Genomic DNA, 20,412 nt, shown 5'->3' with positions numbered 1-20,412 from the left:
TCCCACAAAAGCACAAGGGCTCCTTATTAAAAACATAATAAAGGTAAGGATGAGTTCTTTGTTTGGTACAGTGGAATATGATGACAAATTAAAGAAATGTTCAAACAGATCGGATTTAGGAAAGCCAACAGCCACATCAAACAGTGAGGGCTAATAACATGGATGGGAACAACACATTATTATGCCTCTGGGGATGACGGATTCAGATTATAATTCTTGCACTCAGTTCTATATCTGGGAAGAGTTCATATGCCAGCAAACTGATTGTAGCTATGACTTCCCTTATTGTCCTGCTAAAACACCTTCAGGGTATTTCTATTAGTAGAAACAAAGCAGTCCACTGCTTACAGGAAAAAATTAAAGGATAAAAGGGAAAGGACAAATTTATTACTGTTTTGTATATACAATACTACAACCACTTTAGCTGCTTCAGTTTCAGGAGTCTGATGAGCATTTCATGTAATCCATAAAAATCAGCCTCACAACAACACTGCAAACTAGCATTAAATCAATGGAATGTGTATTAGCAGCTGTGAAATCTGTGATATCTTACAGGCAGGAAACGAAGCACACAGCACACACCCCCATGGCAGGGGGTTTGGACTAGAAGACCTTTAAACATCCCTTCCAACCCAAATCATTCTATAATTCGATGATTGTATTAAAAAACAAAAAAAAAAAAAAGGTTTGTAGAACAGGTTTAGGTGCTACTGCCTTGGATAGCTGTGCCTGCCAAGATGTTAGGCAAGGAATTTAAATTTTGCATTTGTATATATATTTTTCCACCTTTCATCTGGCTTCTCTATTTGGATAACAAGCTGAAAGAGACAGGGCTCTCTTGCATACCTTCTCAACAAATAGTAGCCCAAGGTAGACTCATATTGCTTGGATCATACTATTTAAAACATCACAATATCAGGGAAGAGGATTAGAGAGAGAGAGAGAGAGAGAGACATGGAAACTTTGCTCTAGGAAGAAAAATTAGTACTTCAAACAAAAGCAGCTTCATCATGTTTCCATGTTTGCATATATAATGCAGCTAAGCACATCAGGATGTGGTACAAGTGTAGTGTAATTGTGTACATATAAATACAAGCACATGTGATTATCACTCAGGCTTCTATTATGAAGATGTACAATTGTGTTTAATTTCTTTTTCTCACTTAAAATTCCATTGCTGCATGATAGTAGCTAATTTAGTGTCTCACTTCATGTAATGTAGTTAGAGGGTTTTGTTTTCTGTTCATTGATATACATTTGTTCATTGTTGAATTTCCTCTTTTATTTTATTATGCAGTGTTTTCTACCATAAGGTCTCTTAAAACTTTTGTTTCAGCTGTTCATACTGAATTTTTATCATCAGAATTCTCTACCTCAATCCTCACCTTTTCAAAATTGTTTCTGATACTGAGTGCAGGTCTCAGCATGGATCTCTGTGGGATTTCACCAGGATTTCTCCCTTCTAAAAACAAAAATAGGCCACTTATTCCTGTGTTTTACCCTATGACTTGTAATTAGTTTAGCAGCAGGCAACAAAGATGATGAAGGGACTGGAGCATCTCTCTTACAAGGAAAGGCTGAGGAAGCTGATCCTGTTCAGCCTCCAGAAGACATGGCTCAGAGGGGACATCATCAAAGTTTATAAGTATCTAAGGGAGGGTGTCAGAGGATGTTTCCAGGCTCTTCTCAGCCAAGCAACAGGACAAGAGGCAATGGGCAGAAAGAGATGTACAGGAAGTTCTGCTTAATATAAGAAAGAACTTCTTTACTGTGCAGGTGACTGAGCACTGGAACAGACTGCCCAGAGAGTGTGTGGAGATAATGAAGAACTGTCTGGTCACAATCCTGCACCATGTGCTCTAGGATGACCCTACCTGAGTAGGAAGGTTGGACCAGATGACCCACTGTGGTCCATTCCAGTCTGACCCATCCAATATTTATTCTTTGAGAATATTTATTCTATTCTATAGGATGAGTTCTCATCTTATATGAGAGTAGTTTCTAAAAAATATTTTTTGAAATCTTTCTCCAAAAGGTCTTTGAGCTAAAATACATACATACTAACTTAATTATCCTTATCCATGTATTTATTGCCTTCATAGAATAACTCAGAAGACTCATCATGCATGAATTTCTTTTATTAAAACAGACAAAAGGGGTGGTTCAACTCTTTCCTCATGGCAATTTCTCTTTATTAAAATTTCTGTTAAGTTCCTTCATATATAAATCAGACATATTGCTCTGCTCCTGTCAAATTCAGCCATTAAGTCCTTTTAAAGTATTTTTTCAACCCTGCCATCTTCCATTCATCTGATTGCAGAGCTGCACGTCACATAGTTCATCAGTTCTGTGGTTTAGTTCCCTAAAAACTCAGGAGTATCTTCCATATAATCTCATTCTTTGTTTCTTTTTCTTTTTAATATCCCCCCTTAAAAATTCTCAAAATATTTCCCAGTCAAAAATCAGCCCACAGATCCATCTTCCATTCCAGACATAATGATGCACTTCCTAATATATACTAAAGAGTCCTTCAATATAGGTCATGAAAGCTTTCCATATACTAAAGAAAGAAAAATTGTAAACAAATTAGGCTATACCTTCTCACATGAGCTGAGTTTGGGAAAAAAATTAAGCTTGAAAATCTGAAAAAGGGAAGTCTGAAAAGCAGATCTCTGTAGGCAGAATATTCATCATTTGTGTCATGTTCACCTGAAGGATGGCCCATTGGCAGTGTGCCATGTGCCTTAATTATCTGGCTGCCAACTTTATTCTTGGATGACAAATGCTCCCCACGGTTTGTTTCCAGATAGGCTCTTTCTTACACAGTAGTGACAGGTGATATTTGATTGTAAAAGCCAAACATTTCAGTATCATACTAAAGTTTGAAAAGGGAGCATGGATTTGTCTTACAAACCTCTCTGAACAAATGGCATAAGAATTAAGAAATTACAACCTACCTTTCCACATCATCAGACAGGCAAGATGATTCTTCAGGTAAAGTAACCCTTATTTTTTGCATTTTAAAGGAGAAAGGCTTGTACAAAGGTTCATATAGCTCTAAGAGTAGAAGCTTAATTGATATATGCCAGGAATTTGGTATGAGGTATTATTATCTTTTTCAAATCTCTCATTTTTCTTTTTAAACACACACAAAAAATCTGGAACCAATGTATTTAATTCCACAGCTGTGAATACTCTATTAAAACATACTTAAAAAAAACTATTTACAGTAGTCTTTATTGAGAAGCTATGCTTTATTTGCTAAGTTAGAGAGTCAGGAAAATGTGTATTCTTCTAAACATATTGCAGTAACTGAGAACACTTAATCTTAAAATAGCAATAATTATAATAAACAAGAGTGGCTTTAGTAATAGACTATATTTTTAAATGTCAGTAGTGGTATCTTTAAACAAAAAGCCAGCAATGTGCTCTTAAGTGTGTGCTATGAGGAACATTAGCATGTAGCTGCCAGACAATCTCAATGAATGATTTCACTGTTGAATTATGAAATCATCTTGTTTGATATTATTATACACATAAAATCCAGATCTGATGCAGGTCATGCTCAAGAAGAATTCCAAGCAGTCTGATCTCATCACTAACCCTAGACCAAGCAGGGTTTATAGATAATTATTCAATAAATCTATGGATTATGCCCAGTTCTAACAGTTCCTATAGTGTTATTCATTACTCATTGTGACAAAAGCATGCTTAAGGTAGAACAGAAAACATTGATTTTTCCTCTTCTCTAAACCATAGAGATATCCGAGCACAAAATGTCATGTACAGGTTCTTCTTCCACATCTGTTCTACAAGTGTTTTCTTAATGCTTTTTTCTATAGGTTCAAAATACATGTTTTCTCATGGACACAAGAAACCATATGGCAAATCATCTTACCTTTAGCAGGTAAGTTTGGCAGTCACTGACATAATCATACTCCAGTCCATCAAAGGTGTAATAATGTCGGTCTCCATAAATGGTGCACACAGCAGGGCAGGGGTAACTGGTGCAGTTGAAGACACCTCTCCTACAAACACTGCAAGGAAAACCAACAATCAGTGACTCCTCATAATGTCAGTAATTTGCTGGATATTTTCAAGAAAATGTTTTCTTGCGTTCTTTATTTCAAATCATGCAAAAATTAGTGAATTCAATAAAATTCTCAGACCTTGAAACAGAGAATTGCTTCTGAAATTGTGAATTGTTTCTGAAGATACTGGTGATGCCATGGCAAGAAAGTGTTAAACATTTTGCCATCAGCACATATGTACAATAAAAATGAATTAAAAATAAATGTAAAATCAATTTTTTATAAATTTTGATAAAGGTCAGAAAATTTTCAAAGAAAAATACCTCCAGGTGCTACCTGTAAGGTTTCAGAGTATCAGATAAATATGGAATGAGTTTAAGAAATTAATGCTGATCTTTTGCAAGATTACTTTCACAGCCATTCAGTGGTTTACACAAATTTGTGTGAAAGTAGTGCTGGCATCCTCTATTTTTGCTTGTGTAAATGTAAACCCTCAGTTGATTTGCTGGTGCAATTTTAACAGACTAAACGCTGCCATGTTGATTTTTTTTTCATTATTAAATTAACACTTAACTGAATAAAGATAGTTTGTCTAGAAAATTCGCATATCTCTCTTTTTCTCCTTGGTTGTCTTTCATTATATTCTATTCTGTAAAATACCACATCTTCATCTCAGTGACTAACAAATGTGTGTGAAGTTAAGCATTTGTTCTTGACTGCTTTTTAACTTGGATATCTTCAGCTTCCTTTCAAGATCTGAAAAGGCACTCACCCCAAAGTCTTGCTACTTATCCAAGTCTACCAGTAAGCGTAATAAAATATATATCCTGTAACTATCTATAAACAAGCATCTATATTTTTGATTTTCACAGTATTCAACACATTTTCTATATCAGTTTCACTTTGGCTCTAGATCCAGATGATTTGAAAGTATGGAAAATTAACTCACCAGGTGTAACATGGAGTAGCTATCACTTCTCCTGACAGAAATTCTCTGTCTTTCCAGGTGCACGGACAACTGTCAGGAATATAACATTTCCCTCTGTGCTCAGCCATCCTTCAAAATAAAATAATTATTAAGATGAAAGAGTAAATCCAAAAGACGATCAAGGTAATTAAATGTGTCATGTATTGTTGAAACCCCATCAAGGGCAACCAGTCTTCCATGCAGCCAAGGAAAATTGTTTCATTGGCAAAAGCTGTCCAGATCAAGTGGTCTCCACTGTGCACAGCTGGAGACCTCACCAAGCTCACAGCTGCAGCTCTCCTTTTCTCTAGAAAGGGGTATGTTGGTGTGGGCTGCAGTTCCCATGCAGGAGTGTAGAGAGTGTAGGTATTCCCGTCCAAAGGCTCCAGAGGAGCTGGGTGCCATGCGAGCTGCTGGGGCTGCGGCCAGACTGCCCTTCCCTCTCTGCTGCTCACTTGTCCTGCTGTGCCAGGACAGCAGCTGGACTGCAGTGCCAGCTCCTCTGCACAGACAGCGCCTGTCCTGTTCTGAGTGACAACAGTGAGCTGCCAATGGCACCTGAATCGCAGTGGAGGTCACTTGCCTAGATAAGGGAAGCTGAAACAACTAACAAGGTTAAGACCAAACAGGTATTTAATGCAAAAAGTGTCAAATCTAATTAGATCAATAACTGACACAGATACATGGTCAACCTCATTCTGCTATCTCATTTCCACCTATTTAGCAATTTTAACTTTCTTAACAAAAATGCTCTTGACACTCCCAGTGCTGTTCTTTAGGAGAGCAATTCCTGGAGTTATCATGCAACACAAGGCTCAAAATAAAATCTAGACATTGTTCCACTGGAAGTATAAAGGAATAAACAGTTTCATTTTCTCCACCCCATTACTACTTCATTAAACAGTAATCAGCTCTAAGTAAAAGAGCCAAGTGTTCAGAAAATTTCTTAAGGATTGGAAAACACCAGAACAGATGGCTTGGGAAGGTTCTTAGTCTCAGCCAATAGAAGCTAAATGTCTCCCAAGAATAACATCAGTATTGCTGGTGCTGCCTAAAGGCATGAGATTAACTTAGTCCTGTGAAGTCCCTTTCCACACTACTCTGTGCTTCTGCAACTGAGTTTAGCCTCATGTCTCCAGCTCAGTGTAAGGGCGACTTCCAGTGTATCTTTGGTGATGAATTCACTGTCATTCTCAGCTCATTTCCTCATGAAAATTTGAGCTGTTACATTATTCAACTTCTACAGTATATCAGAGACTTCCAGCATTTCTAATTCTTTGTCATCTCTTGAACTACTGACTTAAAGAACAACAAGCTGTTGTGTAAGAGCTTTAACAACAGAAAATGTAAACCATTTTTATTTTAGGAAGACCATTTTTTTGCATACTAGAGTCTATCATTTCATGGTTTTCCAAAGGAAAGGGTTTCAATGCCATGCAGAACCTGCTTTACTTTTCAAGCACCATAAATACCCAGGATGCAAGAATAAGGTGCCAGTCTCCAGGGGAATTAAGGATTCCACCCCAAAAGTTTAGGTCATTCAGTCAAACAATGGGTAGTGGGAGAAATAAGGTGGGAAAGGAGAACCAAAGAGAAGAATGGCAACTCTGGAGAATTAAAAAAACTGCATCACAGTAAAATGTCCCACAACAAGTTTTTAATGGCTTATCCACTTGTATTTAATAGCAAGAGATAAATTTTTAACATTTTCTTGCATAAAAAAGAGACTTTTTGAAACTAAATTTTACGATAATACAGCTGGCCCTTCCTAGTTAAAAGTCAAACTCACTTTTTGGAACCATAAGGCTGAAAGGCATAATTAAGTACAATTTAACGAGAACATTACTAAATGCACTAAGTGTTATACACTTACTTTTCAACCTAATGGCAAAAAGAGTGTTTATTCTCTTATGAAATAAAAATAATTCATGTGTTTTACTCTATTATTTGACAGAAACTTAGGATTTTGCTTGTCTGTGCTCCTGTTATATTTCAGAAAACAATCAAGTAATAATTTGAAATGGCATGACTGTCAAAGCAAGGCTTTAGCTCTGTTTTTAACCTCAATTTTAGTTTCTTCAAATTTTCAAATGAGCTTTCAAGTCAATATTGCTAGTTTAATTTCATGAAAACATCACTGTGATGTTTCAGTTTATTACTAGTTTATTTATTTTACAGATTCATGTACTTTTTGTGTTTACAGTAATTGCTTATTCCCATAACATTAATGGTCCTGAAAGCTAAGTTCTCAGTTGAGGCAGAGGTTTTAAAGGACTACAGAATAAGAAGCAAGAACTAGTGAAATCTTAAATAGCTATGCCTGAAATCTGTACGTTCACCAGTGCTTAGTCATCTATGAACATCACAAAGTGCTGGAAGGGGAATGGTGACAGTCTCATTTATACTCTGAGCTGTGCACAACTGATACACTGTCAGGAGACCACTGGCTTCTCACATAGTGAAATAAAATGGAAAGTTGAGAAAAAAAGGGGAGCACTCCATCTGAGATGAGCAGCAATTACAGCAATTTGCACAGCATATTTGACTCCTCAATCTGAAAGTGTACACAGGAGGTGTCAGGAGGGAATGGGAACAAATGGAGGAAGTGGTGATGGATACTGACACAAACTACAATAGAAGTTTTTAGAATTTATATTTGGATTTGACCTCTTCCAGGCTCAGCAGACTGCTTCTGGGCACCAAATCCAAATACTGGAGCTAAGAAAACAAAAAAAAGGACAGAGAGAATGAAAGGAAATAGGGCAGAAACCAGTCCATATACCTGCCCTCCCTGCCCCAGGCTGGCATCGACATTGTAAGCCTGAGTAGAAATTCGGGCGAGAAAAAGACTTGGGCAGCAATAAGCAGGAGCACAAATGGTTTACATCCAAATTTTTTGTCATGTTTGCTTTTACATTCAAATAAACTACAGTGTGCAAGTGGTGGAAATCATCTCCTGTCCAGACAGTCCCAAATACCAGCCAATTGGAATGGTAGTAAACTGGATATCTTGGTGGCCTTTTAGCTGTTACTGCGCCTCTGTGACAATTTATAGAACAATAGCTTCAAAATTAGAAGTGTGATACCATTGGAATTTATGAAGCAAAAAGAAATTTTCAGAGTCAAACAGTGGAAAATATGCATTTGGCTTGTGCTCCAGGTTGTTCCATCAAAGCTTACCCCGGGGGGCAAATGCAGCCACTCGCACAGGGTGGTGAGGGGACACAGGAGAAGTTCATGGCAAGGTTTGCACAAGAGATCCCACAATTCACACCCGCTGCTGGCAACCCAGGCACAGGAGATCTGCAGTCATAGTAGATTTTTCCTTCAGGGCATACGTGAACTTCAAATGCAAAATGAAGGTTAAATAAGATCAACAGTTCTTTTACATTGAAGGTTTTCTATTTGGTTTTTTCCACAATCTATTTGTTTGGATACAAAGGGAGGTTACATTACAGTTCATATCAGAATGCAATTGGAATAATAGTCTGTAACATAATCTGTATTACAGATATATAAAATTAATATATGTTCTAATATAAAAAACAAATAATATTAAGCATATGGATGCATGCATCCTGGATCTCATACACAGTCCATTCTTAATGATGGAGCCATTATACCTTAGGCAGAAAAAACCCTTAGAGGTGGCATAATTATCAAGGTACTTCTAAATCCATTAGAAATATATTTTTAAAATTTACTTTCTAGAAATTAAGGTCTTAAAGCTTCCTAGCCATGGACAGAGGCTAATTATAGGTATTCCCATGTGAATACATTGACCTAGATGTCACATGCAATTATTTATTTCTTTTAATTTCCCAAGTGACTGAGTAGTACAATTTGTACTACAGAAAAAGGGGGAAAAAACCCAAGACTATTTGTGCTTCTAACTTCCTGTTTTAAGTATGTTGTGATAAAAAGTATCTCATAATTTAAATGCATATGAGGAGAAAACCAAATTACTATTCAATATCAAATTCTCTGTGCAACTTTTATATGGGACAAGACTGTAAATTACCTATGTTTTCTGTAGTGGCTTCAATACATTTCACTGTTCCATTCAAACATTGGCTAGAAAAGAAAAGGAAACCCATGTTTATTCAAGGGAAAAATGTTTTGTAGCCACCATGTCTAAAAGATTATACAATTCAACCTAATTTAAACAATAGAAATTAGGAGAAGAAAGAGGATTAAAATCCAAAAATTTGAGTTCTGCTCAATGTTTCATTGGTATTTTCTAATTCCTGATCTGTAGAGAGGGCCTAAATTCATCGTTTGTGTACTATGTAATTTCCTAATTTCCACTGAAATAAAAAAAATCTGAGAACAACCCCTGTGAGAATGGAGGGCCAGCTGATTCAAGATGCAGGCAGTATAACACAAAAACCTTATCCACCATGGCTTGCAGAATTTTCTAGAATTATTTTATTAAAATAATCAGGTACATAATCCAGTTTATACTAGGATCCCTTCTACTAAGTGTGGGAAAAAAAATTTTAAAAAATCTTGAAACAATAAACTTTCAATCTACATGAGAACAATTTTCAAACCACTTAAAGTAGCATCCAGACTCTGATATAAGAAAGATAAAACTCTTGCACTCAAACCTACCAAGAGCCTGTTGGAGTAGGAAGGATTTCTCCAGGCTGGAGGACTTTGCCTTTGTAACGACAATGACAGCCAGACCTATTAAAAGAATATTCATGCTTTTAGGTAGAAAAACAAGATGAAATGGGATTTAAGGGCCCTCTATTTATCAAGCTGTTATGATATACAGGTCACATCGTAACATTCACTTAATTCATCAGCTCAGCTCTGGGATGTACAATATTCTTTGAGAGACAAAAACTTAAAGATGACACTCAGACTGTATTGAAGTCAGTGGCAAAACTCAAATCATCTTCAACAAAGACAGACTTTTTTTTCATCAGTCTCTGTGCTTTATATTTGCTGTTTCTAATTCTGTGCATTATTCTAATAGAAAGGACTTTTTCTTCCCAGTTATGGGAGTAGAATGAAAACTTGCAGTTCCCATTCGAAGTATTGTTAAAATCATGAACTAGAGCAATTATCATAGCAAAGTCTGTTAACTCTGAGATAAGAGCTAGATGGGTTAGAAGTAGCAACAGAATTACTTAGAAACCATGAAAAAATATGCAGATAAGAAGTTAGTTCAGTCTTGAATAGTTTAAAACAGTTTTTATCCCTACAGTATGAACTTTACTGATCTTTTCAAAATATATGTTGCAATGAACAGAAATAACTCTGTAACAACCCATGGTGGTAAGCTATAAAATTTTGTATATGCAACATACTAAAACTATTTTCTTTCATTGACCATTTCCTCCCATTTAACTGAAAAGGTTTGCATTGTGAGACCAAAGAAAAGACACTTCTGGCTGCTCTTCCCATACTTTCCCTTACTTTATAGTGCCTTCTCGCTTTTTTTCCAAGTGCTAAACTTGAAAAACAAAGTTTTCACATGAAAACGCTATCCCACGAATTAAAAAATTTCACTACCCTTCTCTAAAGCAGTTTGACACTAAAGTGAAGCAGATGTATGTACACACAGTGACAGATGAGGCCTCACTATTGGTTAGTAAGACAGAACATTGAATTTTCACACATTGTTTGCTATCTTCTCAAGGCAGTCTACATCTTGAGGGAAACTGCAGCAAAGCCACTTTAAATCTTGCTGGAAAGAGGAAAATGTGCCCATACATATATTCCATTTTTTATTACTTACATTGAGACACAAAAGTTGACGGACTCTTCAAAATACTTCCCATCAGGACAATTACATCCTTCTGCACAGTCATCAGCACAGATATTTGCCACAGAAAGTGAAGCACAGGAATGTTTACAAAAAGAAGAGCACTGATGATAAAGCATACCACTGTGACACATCACAGCTGGAAGGAAAAGAGTAAGAAAGAACGGAGAACAGCATACTCTTAAAATGTGAAAAATAGAAAACAAAGCAGTATATCATGGAAGTTCAAAAAAATCAAAGCAAAGTGGTCTCTTGTTGCACTGGATTTAGCTGAAATGCATGAGAAACATATGCTGCTTTACCAATTTTTTAAGTCAGAAATATTTAGATTAAGGTGGGTTTGTGTTAAAATTATTCTTTGACTGAAATAATCAGTTTTTTAAACAATAGCTTTCTATTCTTTCTTTATGTTCAGTTGAGCATTTATCTAGTAATTCAGACTTCCAAGAGAGGAAGAATGGTGCAGCTAAGGCTGAGGCATTGCTATGTGGTTTAGAAGCAGAAATACAGGAGTTGGATTTCACTAGCCCTTGTGGGTCTCTTCCAACTCCCGACACTCTAAGATCCTGTGAAATGCTTTGCTTTAAATCATTAGTGTATCCTACTTGTCCAGTCAGTAGTGCCCGCCCTGCTCTGCCCGCCCTAGGGAGCCTGTGCCAGCCCAGCTTGCCTTCTCCTAGGGAATGGCTCCACTCCTGCCACTCCCTGACTACTTTATCCTAATAGGGGCTTCCATATGACTTAGGGCTTAAAAGAAAGAATTGCATTTCTCTGTGTGACCAATAGAAAGGGCAGACACCTCCCTGTGAGGTAGCTCAGGGGCCCAAATTCAGATGCCTAATGTAAAGGCTGTTACCATTCTCCACCAGTACATCATTACACCATGGCACAAGTCTAGTTTCCAGGAAAAAGAAGCCAACCCCTATATTTTGTGGAGTGAATGAAATTTGTAGAGTTTTACACATCACTAAGAGGTCTTCCATTGTGGAAATGCTACTCACCACAGTAAGAAACATGAGATCTGAAGTCAACAATGACACCGTGCTTGCCACAGACATAAGCGTAGTGTGCCAAAGCATTGCACAAGCAGCTGCTTCCACATTTGCAGGCATCGAAGCGGCAGAGCTGGTAGTACAACCCTGGACTGATGTAGGCATGGCAGGGAGCAAAAATGTCTTGGTTGATGACATCACAGTGAGATGCATACCCAGCTAAGAGGAGGTGACATTGTTTTAGCCAGATCCATTTTAATATAACAGTTAGTCAAATGAATACACAGCATATTAAAACCAAACATAGCCAGCTGTGCAATAAACACTTGTATGCAATGTCTTTCTGTAAAATTCTATAGTTTGAAATTGATATTACAAGCAATTCCCTCAAAAGCAAACTTCACTTAAGATAAACATAACTGTAGTAAAACATTTATGCCTTTCTCTTATAGCACAGGAAATTTAAATGCCAAAATAATATATTTCTAAAGAACAGTTAAAAGAGTTCCCCAAAGCTTGGAATATGGTTTTCCTACTCGACATTCATTTAGCTTTAACATCAACAATGGCCATGTACTTCCAGGCATGTGGTCTCAGGAAGTATTACAAAGTAGAGCTCGAGGGCATGCAAATCCCAAGCTGGGCATACACATTCTAGCAGCAGCAAACCCTCCTCTGGCCCTCTGGCCACCGAAGCAGACTACCACCACAAGTGGTGGAATAGCTAAGGAACACTGATGTGGATTATTATATTTAAGCCACTTTTGCTGCTGAAAGAATGTACCTCCCCTTCAACCTCCATGTTCATTTCCACATACACACATTGACAGAAGGATTTCACATTTATGGATTCTCTCAATATATTAGATTCAAGGACTGAACTTGACTCAGTTGAAAATTAACCTGACAAAATAAGTAACAAAGTAAACAACAGTTTATGCTTTTTTTTAGTTTAATCAGGTCAATATCACCTCAGAACCAGAAAAGATGCCTGTGCTTGTAGCATGGTGTGCATCACTTCACTCTCCACTGCTATTTTACAGTGATTATTAGAGGATCATAGGGAAATTCGAGCTGGAAAGGACCTTCAGAAACTCATGCAGTCCACCCTCCTGCTCTAAGCAGCTCCCATTTATGTCAAACTCCACCTTCACTGAGCTAGCACAGAAATGAGGGTGAGGCATGAAGGCTCTGAGCCGTTCTGGCTGAGATCTGGCTGTTTTTAGAAGACAGACAAGAAAGGCATAAAAAACTCCTAGAATGCCCCACATTATAAGAGATTTATTGTTATTCTAGGCTTGCTTCAACAGGCTTTAAATATGGATAAATCCCAGATTCTTAGTGAGATCTAATTTCTGAAATATTAAAAATATTAGACTACATTCTGTCACAATTGGCAACTACAGTCTACCCATTGTCTTCATTAATTGAAAAGAGCAGCAATGCAAAAACGAGACAGTGAAAGTTCAACACAAGCTGGTAGGCATGCCAACCAGCCAAAACTAAATATTTTCTCAGGAATTTGAACAAATTCAAGCCTCTCAAATTGTCTGCATCAGTTTTTGTCAGAGAACATAGCTGGAGGATAAAGAAATTTTTAATGCAATAAGCATTGAGGACTTTTGATCTCAACACTGTCTCCTGTACTTTCTGTAGCAATCATACATCAATTCTTTCTTCTCAACTGGCATCATTTACAGGACCAAAAAAGAGCTAAAAATCTGCATGTATATTTAGTACTCATAGCCAGTATGCCCAGAACTAAATGACCAACTAGCTTTTATTTATCAAGTACTTACTTCATTTTACATGTTAAATGTATGGCAAAATGGTATTTGCCTAAAAAAAAAAAAAAAAAAAAGAAAAGAAAAAAGAAAGAAAAAAGAAAAATAAATAAAGAAAAGAAAATGCACATCTAAACTGAAATACATGTATGTGCAACTTTTGCACAGAGAAAAGGAAAACTGTCCCATAATAATAAGATACATAATAAGTCTAGACTCTGATGTGAAAACATACCATTTTGCTGATTCATGTTGCAGGGATCAACCACAGGAATATTGACAGGCATGGAGCAAGCTGAGGATACCTTCCATGCGTTGGCATGAAGTTGAGGGGTCCCTTCTATCATCCCTGCTGGAGATCTGCAAAGGAAAATATCAACACTGCAAGCATCCTGGGTCTACATGGGTGAGGATGCAAGCTCATTATAAAGGCTTAGATGCATATTCACATTGAATAGCCAACCTGCCAAAAGGATTTCCATCTCTGAGGTACAAAAGAAGAGAGGGCATACGTAACTTTTTCCTCAATATTTTATTTATATGAAAATGTTCCTAGACTCCAAGTCTGCTGTGTAGACAAGTTTTGTTATATTATAGCTTGAGGAAATTTGGAGGAAATCAGGTTAAAAAGCAAGGAAAGTGTGCCCTTCTAATTAAAATATTCCTGTGGTTCAGAATTATATTGCTTTTACATTATAACTTGATGTGAGGAGGAAAATCAAGCAGTAGTGTCAACTATGTGATTATCACCCACTTTTTATCTCAGTGCTCATATATTTGCTCTGAAGATAAGGGAGCATCAAGACAGGGAAAAGTGCATTCAGATAATATCATCATCCAGTAACTTCTACAAATAATATGGTAGCTTTTTGTAATTACTTAGTAAAACATCTGAGAATGCCTAAATTTTTGAGTTTCATATTTATAAAAGTGGATATTTTAATAAAGACATTTTATCTTGGTTAGTTTAATAAAGTTTGATTACATTAACAAAATTAAATACTCAAATGATGATGTTCAACAAAACTTTTCACTTGTTATTAAACATTATATAAATGTACAGCATGCAACTTACAGAAAATCATCTCTTAAATTTCCATTGTATGTTCCACATAGCCCTAATGTTCTTCTCTTCCATCTGACATCAACTTGAACATAGATCCTCTCTCCATCTTTAGCAAACAGTATCTTCAAACCAAAACTAGTTTTCAGTTGAACAAAGAAAGAAGATACATTCTGAATTTCAATAGCCCCTGAACATAGCAAAAGAAGAAGAAAAACAAAGTCACTGAAACCCAGCTTCCAGGTTGTACTGGTTCATCCATTTAAAAAAAAATAAAAATTAAAACCCAGAAATAAAATTAAAAACTATGCACAACCTCACCATCAGACAAATATCTTCACCCATTCTCCATCTGAGCTTATTTTTAGTAACATCACAAATCAGGAATTCCAGCTATTGTTGACAGTAAAAAAATCTCACACCTTTCTGTATCTGTGAGTTATCTAGAAACCATGTTTGCATCTGTCTGGGTTTTTTTTATTATTTTACAAGAAAGCAACGCAACTGCAAGCCTCTGGTAATGAGAAGGCAAGACAAGAAACCTCTTGTTTCTTAGTCTGCAGTGATATTATAAAAGTAACAAATGTTTGTAAAGTGTATTAAATCTTTAGATAGAAGGTTCTCTCTTACGACTACTGACATAACACTGGTATAGCTCCTTCCTTGTACTGCATGTGAACTGAGCCCCTATCAAATTCCCAGATTTCCTTCCCAACAAATCTATTATGTGAAGAAATGGAAATTTCACAGTCACAGCATTCATTTGCTACACATTGTTGGGCTACTTGCAGCTGAAGGCCTAAAGTAGATCCACCTTCATAAGTAGCCTCTACACATGCACACACACACAGACTCAGGTGCATAAACTGAGAGAGGAAGGTAAAATCTTTAAAGATGCCCTTAGGGAATCAGACTTACTAAGAGACACACAATTATCAAGAATGTGACACCGAAATATTTTTAATTGCTTATATTTGGTGCAGACTGTGTAAAGAGACGAGAAAGTGAATACGGACTAGTTCAAAAGAAATAAAATGAAGTTACCAATCAAATTATGAATCAGAACTGTCAACATAGAGCATAACTGAGCTATGAAGCTCATTGCCATAGAAAGCTGAGAATGCCAAAAGTAGTACTGTGACTGGACAAATTCTATGAAGACATTACTGCAATCACCAATGTAGGACTCCCTAAACTCTGTTTCGCTGAAGGCTGCGTAAGAATTTTACTCTCACTTTAGTCTTTCAGAGAGAGACTAAAATTTCAGTAACTGGTCACTGTAAATTTCAAAATTTAGCAATATCATTTCTGTCCTCAGTGCCTGATTTTACAACATGCTTTTAAGGCTGGTTTATTTTATTATACTTTCTGAAGATGTGAAGTAACCTGTCTGAAATCACAACTTAAGTCAGCAGTGAAAATCAATATAGATCTCATGGAGCAAATAGATTCTATTCCATTCTATTTAGTCTAAAAAGTTTTAAACAAGCATCAAGGTCTCTTCACCTCCTTGCTTTTTCTTACCTCTCTGCCCCTAAACACAAACAAAATGAGTGAAGTTTCTAGGTACTCTGTAAGATAAGAAATGCAATGAAACGAGGGCATAATGAAGAACTGTTTCACAGACTATAAAAGTAAATTTCTATAATTTTTACTAATGTTCTAAGAAATAACTGATCATGTGCTTTTATAAGCTATGTTTAAAGAAATTCTTTCTTCATAGACTGATATTATTAAAAAGTTCTCGAGCGTGTATGAGACAGAATGTGAACTCTGGTAATTCTTCTCCATACACTTCTTACCATTGAGGTTAAAAGCTTGGTTAGGGACAGTTTGGATTTGACCATATCTTGTGAGAGTTACTTGTTTCCTCACATCATCTTCAAGAACTAGTGTTATAGACTCAATGCAGGCATGGTCAAAGTTCTAAGTAGAAACAAATTTCACCATCAGAAACAGGTAATGACATTAATATTATTGTGGAAAACAGAACCAAACAAACAGGGAAAACAAACAAACAAACAGGTGGGGGGGAAAGCATATAAAAAGGAAATATCAGAACTGCTATCAGGTAAATCAGCTATAAACTATTGCTCAAAGCATTAAACAAAGCACTCAAAATTGTATGTACAACATAACAAAATATTGTTTATGTATATTCTCTATATGCTAGGAGAATGCATTTTAGCTATTATGACAGTATAATAGTAAGTGGACAGAGGTCCCCAGGTACTGGTACTTGGTTCAAAATTCCATATTTGCATGGCCACCCTGGGTACTGCTCATTGATGGGTTAACCATTGGTAGAGCAAGAGTCTGACCCTATCTGGATTAAGCTGCTGCAACCAGAGCACAAATGCAGCAATGCAGGAAAAAGGAACTTTGGCACATATTAAGGTGTTTCCCACCTTGAACTGTAGTGATGATTTCTGATTACAGACAAAAAAAGGACATAAATTATCCAGTATTACATTACAATAATTTATAAATATCTATTGAAAAATCATCTCCTATAAACTATGTCACACACCATTTTAGTGTGCAATCCAGGCAGAATTTATGAACTCAAGTACAGGACAAAAGCCAACACAGAATTAGTTGAAACCAAGTGTCTTATGCTCCCCAGGGACCCTTCTGTTTTCATCCAGAAACTTTTCGAGGTGCCTACAGTTGTACAGAGCATTATTACCAGTGGCAACCTTGTTTCTCAGTGGCTACCTAACCAACCATTTCATGCTTGAAGCCAGCTGAAATACAGAAACAGCTGTCTCAACACCTATGCAGGAGAAGGAGGTGCTTACAAAGAAAGGCACCAGCTCAAAATCAAGCTTTTGAAGGGAGGACATGAGAGACAGTCCCAGGGTAGGGCATTGCTCCCTGCTGAGGTGTTCAGCCATCCCTGTCCTCAGCACCTGGTCAGCTCTGAGTCACAGCCTCAAAGCCCCTTCTCCTGCGAGTCTAACAGCATCATTAAACTCACTCTCGCAGATAAGTACTCTTTATAAGCACCTTTATTGCTAAAGCCTGTTGTTAAATGTCTGCCAAAATATTTTCAAACAAGTATGTGTGGTGCCTAGTTTCAGATGGTTTTCTGAAAAGCATTGTTACAACAAATTAAATATAAGATATCAAATAAAAATTTTAAGCTACAAAAAAAAAAATCTTGCCTAAATAGTGATGTATTAAACCTACAGTGCTGCCAACAGCAGCTTTTCCAAAGCCTGACATCTGTTGGTATCATAACTAAAGGTGTTTATACAACTTTAATGTGCATAAATGAGTAACTCTTTAGACTTCATCCCTCAGAAGTTGCAATAGCTTTTACAAAGGGCAATATAACACGTTGCAACACAATTACAAAATACAGCTGTAAGATGGTTTCCGTTTATATTTTCTATTTAACATAACCAAGTAGTTTACATTAGAACTCATAGAAGATTGCCTGAAATGATGAACCTGATTGTTTCAACATTTCAAAAAAATGTGGCTTACCTGTCCACAAGGTGCTTTTTGTAAAGTGATTGTGAATTTGTTTTTTCCAGTGCCTTTTACCAAAATGTACTGGCAAATCCCAAGAAAGGTAAAATGACGTCCATCAAATGTTGTGAAATGAGAGCTGCCTATGATGGAGCACTCAGCTTGAGAGTAAAAGTATAAAGAATGTTCACTTGCACAAGAATGTATCATTATTCTGCAAATTATGTAAGAGAGGAAAAAAAAAGAAACTTTCTCCTGATTTCTAAGTATATAATCCAGGCTAACTTTAATCTAACAATAATGGCATTTAGAAACAAATTATGCTAGAAACATTATTTCCAATGGGTACCATCTCATAAAGAACACGTCCACGTGCAGCATCTTTTGTCTCTAACTAGGCAAGATGCCTATAATTAAAATACAAAAGACAATTCATAAGTATCCTAGAATTTTTTCATCATTTTTCTGCCATGAGCCAGCATAAAAGAGGACAAGCCTCTTTCTCCATCCTTCTAGGTATTATGGAACTGCTTGTTACCACAGGTATGAAGGGGAGCAGGTGTCATCAAGGCACACATTTTTGGGATTTTTGGAGTTCAAATCAGGAATGCACTGCTGAAGCAAGTCTCCAGCTCATCCCCACTTACTGCACTTTCATTCACACCATGAGGTAGCATCAGAGCACATGAACTAGATCCCTCAGTGGGAGCACATCTAACTTGCTCCCACTACTAACAGCAACTCAGACCCTGGGGCCAGACCAAAGTAGTCATAATGAACCCCTCGTGTGCACTCACAACACACACAAGACATCAAGACTGGTTCTCAATGGCAATTCTTTTACATTACAGATCCACTCTGTCAAGCCTTGCTTAACAACTGCTAAGCCTTATTACCTCATTCAAAGAGGGCTCCTTAATTAGCAAAAAAATCTTTTACACAAGCTTCATAATATAATCTTGTCTGAGATAGACAACTACCAAGGCATTTTCACCACCTGTATGCTGCATGATCCTCTCTGTAACTCATTGCAGAGACATGCTACCTTTAAAGATAAGGATCATTATTCAAACATGAGCTGCTATTACAAGAGAGAAATCTATCCCATAGCATCAGAATGATGGTTTTCTTATTACTTACAATAAAGTTGCACCTACAAGTGAGGAGATCCTTATGCCTGGCCTAGGTACTGCACAGGCAGTAAAAATACACCATCTGTGGCAAATAACACTGAGCATAAACAAGAGATAAAAAACAAGAAGTGGAGGTAGCACACTGAGGCAGGGGAAGAAAGTGGGAAAAGGCAGAATGAGTATGGTCAGGCAAACAACAGCTTCATTCCAGCTGGCTCACAGCTACTGTCAATATCCCCCTGCTTAATCTTTCTTCCTAAATTGGCAGCCAAAAGCCTTGGATCATATATGGTTCCCTGGTCTTCATAAAAGTTTATCATTTTTGTTATGAAGTGAGAAAAGAATCAATACAAATACCTGGACAATCATGATCAGTGCAGTTCCAAATGCCACCAACACATATACTAAAAAGAAAAATCACAAAATAGAGAAATTGTGTTCTGATCTTTAGCAAGACAAGTAGCTTTGAGTTGATGAATATACCTTGAATTCACAATGAATAGCCTGTATATTTTAATGATACACATACAGTAGCTATTATTTAAAATGTGTGACTATGATGTTAAACTAATTATGGACAGTAATCCTAGAGAGATGAAACACACAGGCTTTCACATACCAGTTGCTACATTCTTGTTCAATTTTTGAGCCTACAGGGAAAGCAGTTCCGTGATAAATACAAGGACAATTCGACAAAGAGATACAAGTTCCATTTTCCATAATGAGACCTATTGGGAAAGAAGTTAATAAATGAGATATAAAACAAATTAACAAACCCTGAATCACTGCTCTTCCCCCATCTGACTCAAATATTCCAATCTGCCAGAAGGTCATGTCATCAGTCTTAAACAACTACCAGCAAAAAACAGTTGCCCAGTGAGTACAGAGAGCTCAGAGCTCAGCTCCCTATTAAGAAATTGTCACTCTGAATTGTTGCATTATGAAAAATGTCTGCCTTAACCACATAAAACTGTACAGACTAAAAAATGAAAGAATTCTGAAATCTCATTATTTTTAGTCTGTCTAGAACTAGAACAGTTCATAGTCCAGTCAATAATTTTTGTCCAGTACAGGTCTCAGGAACTTTGGTTTCTTGTACAGAGCATGACACGTTCTGTTTAAACAAAATTTCTATAGAGTTTTGAATAATTCAAATAAAGTAGACTAAATCTGTGCAATATCTTACTGT

General features: G+C 36.7%; 1 protein-coding gene across 5 annotated transcripts in view; it reads right to left on the bottom strand.

The window, feature by feature from the left end:
• OTOGL (otogelin like) overlaps positions 1 to 20,412 on the bottom strand; it is a 90,922-nt gene that overhangs the window by 52,231 nt on the left and 18,279 nt on the right. For all 5 annotated transcript variants that reach the window (XR_001521842.1, XM_015629218.1, XM_015629220.1 and 2 more), the window contains exons 13-25: positions 19,843 to 19,951; positions 19,581 to 19,627; positions 18,106 to 18,251; positions 16,416 to 16,539; positions 14,626 to 14,803; positions 13,786 to 13,910; positions 11,776 to 11,985; positions 10,748 to 10,913; positions 9,613 to 9,687; positions 9,020 to 9,072; positions 8,179 to 8,341; positions 4,981 to 5,088; positions 3,899 to 4,037 (exon numbers count right to left, since the gene is read on the bottom strand). Coding sequence is in view for 4 of the 5 variants with exons in the window: in XM_015629218.1 (XP_015484704.1) it covers positions 3,899 to 4,037; positions 4,981 to 5,088; positions 8,179 to 8,341; positions 9,020 to 9,072; positions 9,613 to 9,687; positions 10,748 to 10,913; positions 11,776 to 11,985; positions 13,786 to 13,910; positions 14,626 to 14,803; positions 16,416 to 16,539; positions 18,106 to 18,251; positions 19,581 to 19,627; positions 19,843 to 19,951 (1,643 nt within the window). In the remaining variant the exon portion in view is untranslated. The remainder of the gene's footprint in view (positions 1 to 3,898; positions 4,038 to 4,980; positions 5,089 to 8,178; positions 8,342 to 9,019; positions 9,073 to 9,612; positions 9,688 to 10,747; positions 10,914 to 11,775; positions 11,986 to 13,785; positions 13,911 to 14,625; positions 14,804 to 16,415; positions 16,540 to 18,105; positions 18,252 to 19,580; positions 19,628 to 19,842; positions 19,952 to 20,412) is intronic.

This window comes from Parus major, chromosome 1A (assembly GCF_001522545.3).
Source record: "Parus major isolate Abel chromosome 1A, Parus_major1.1, whole genome shotgun sequence".
Lineage (NCBI taxonomy): Eukaryota > Metazoa > Chordata > Aves > Passeriformes > Paridae > Parus > Parus major.
Note: the sequence above shows the minus strand (reverse complement) of the source record. Positions and strands in the feature narration are given on the sequence as shown.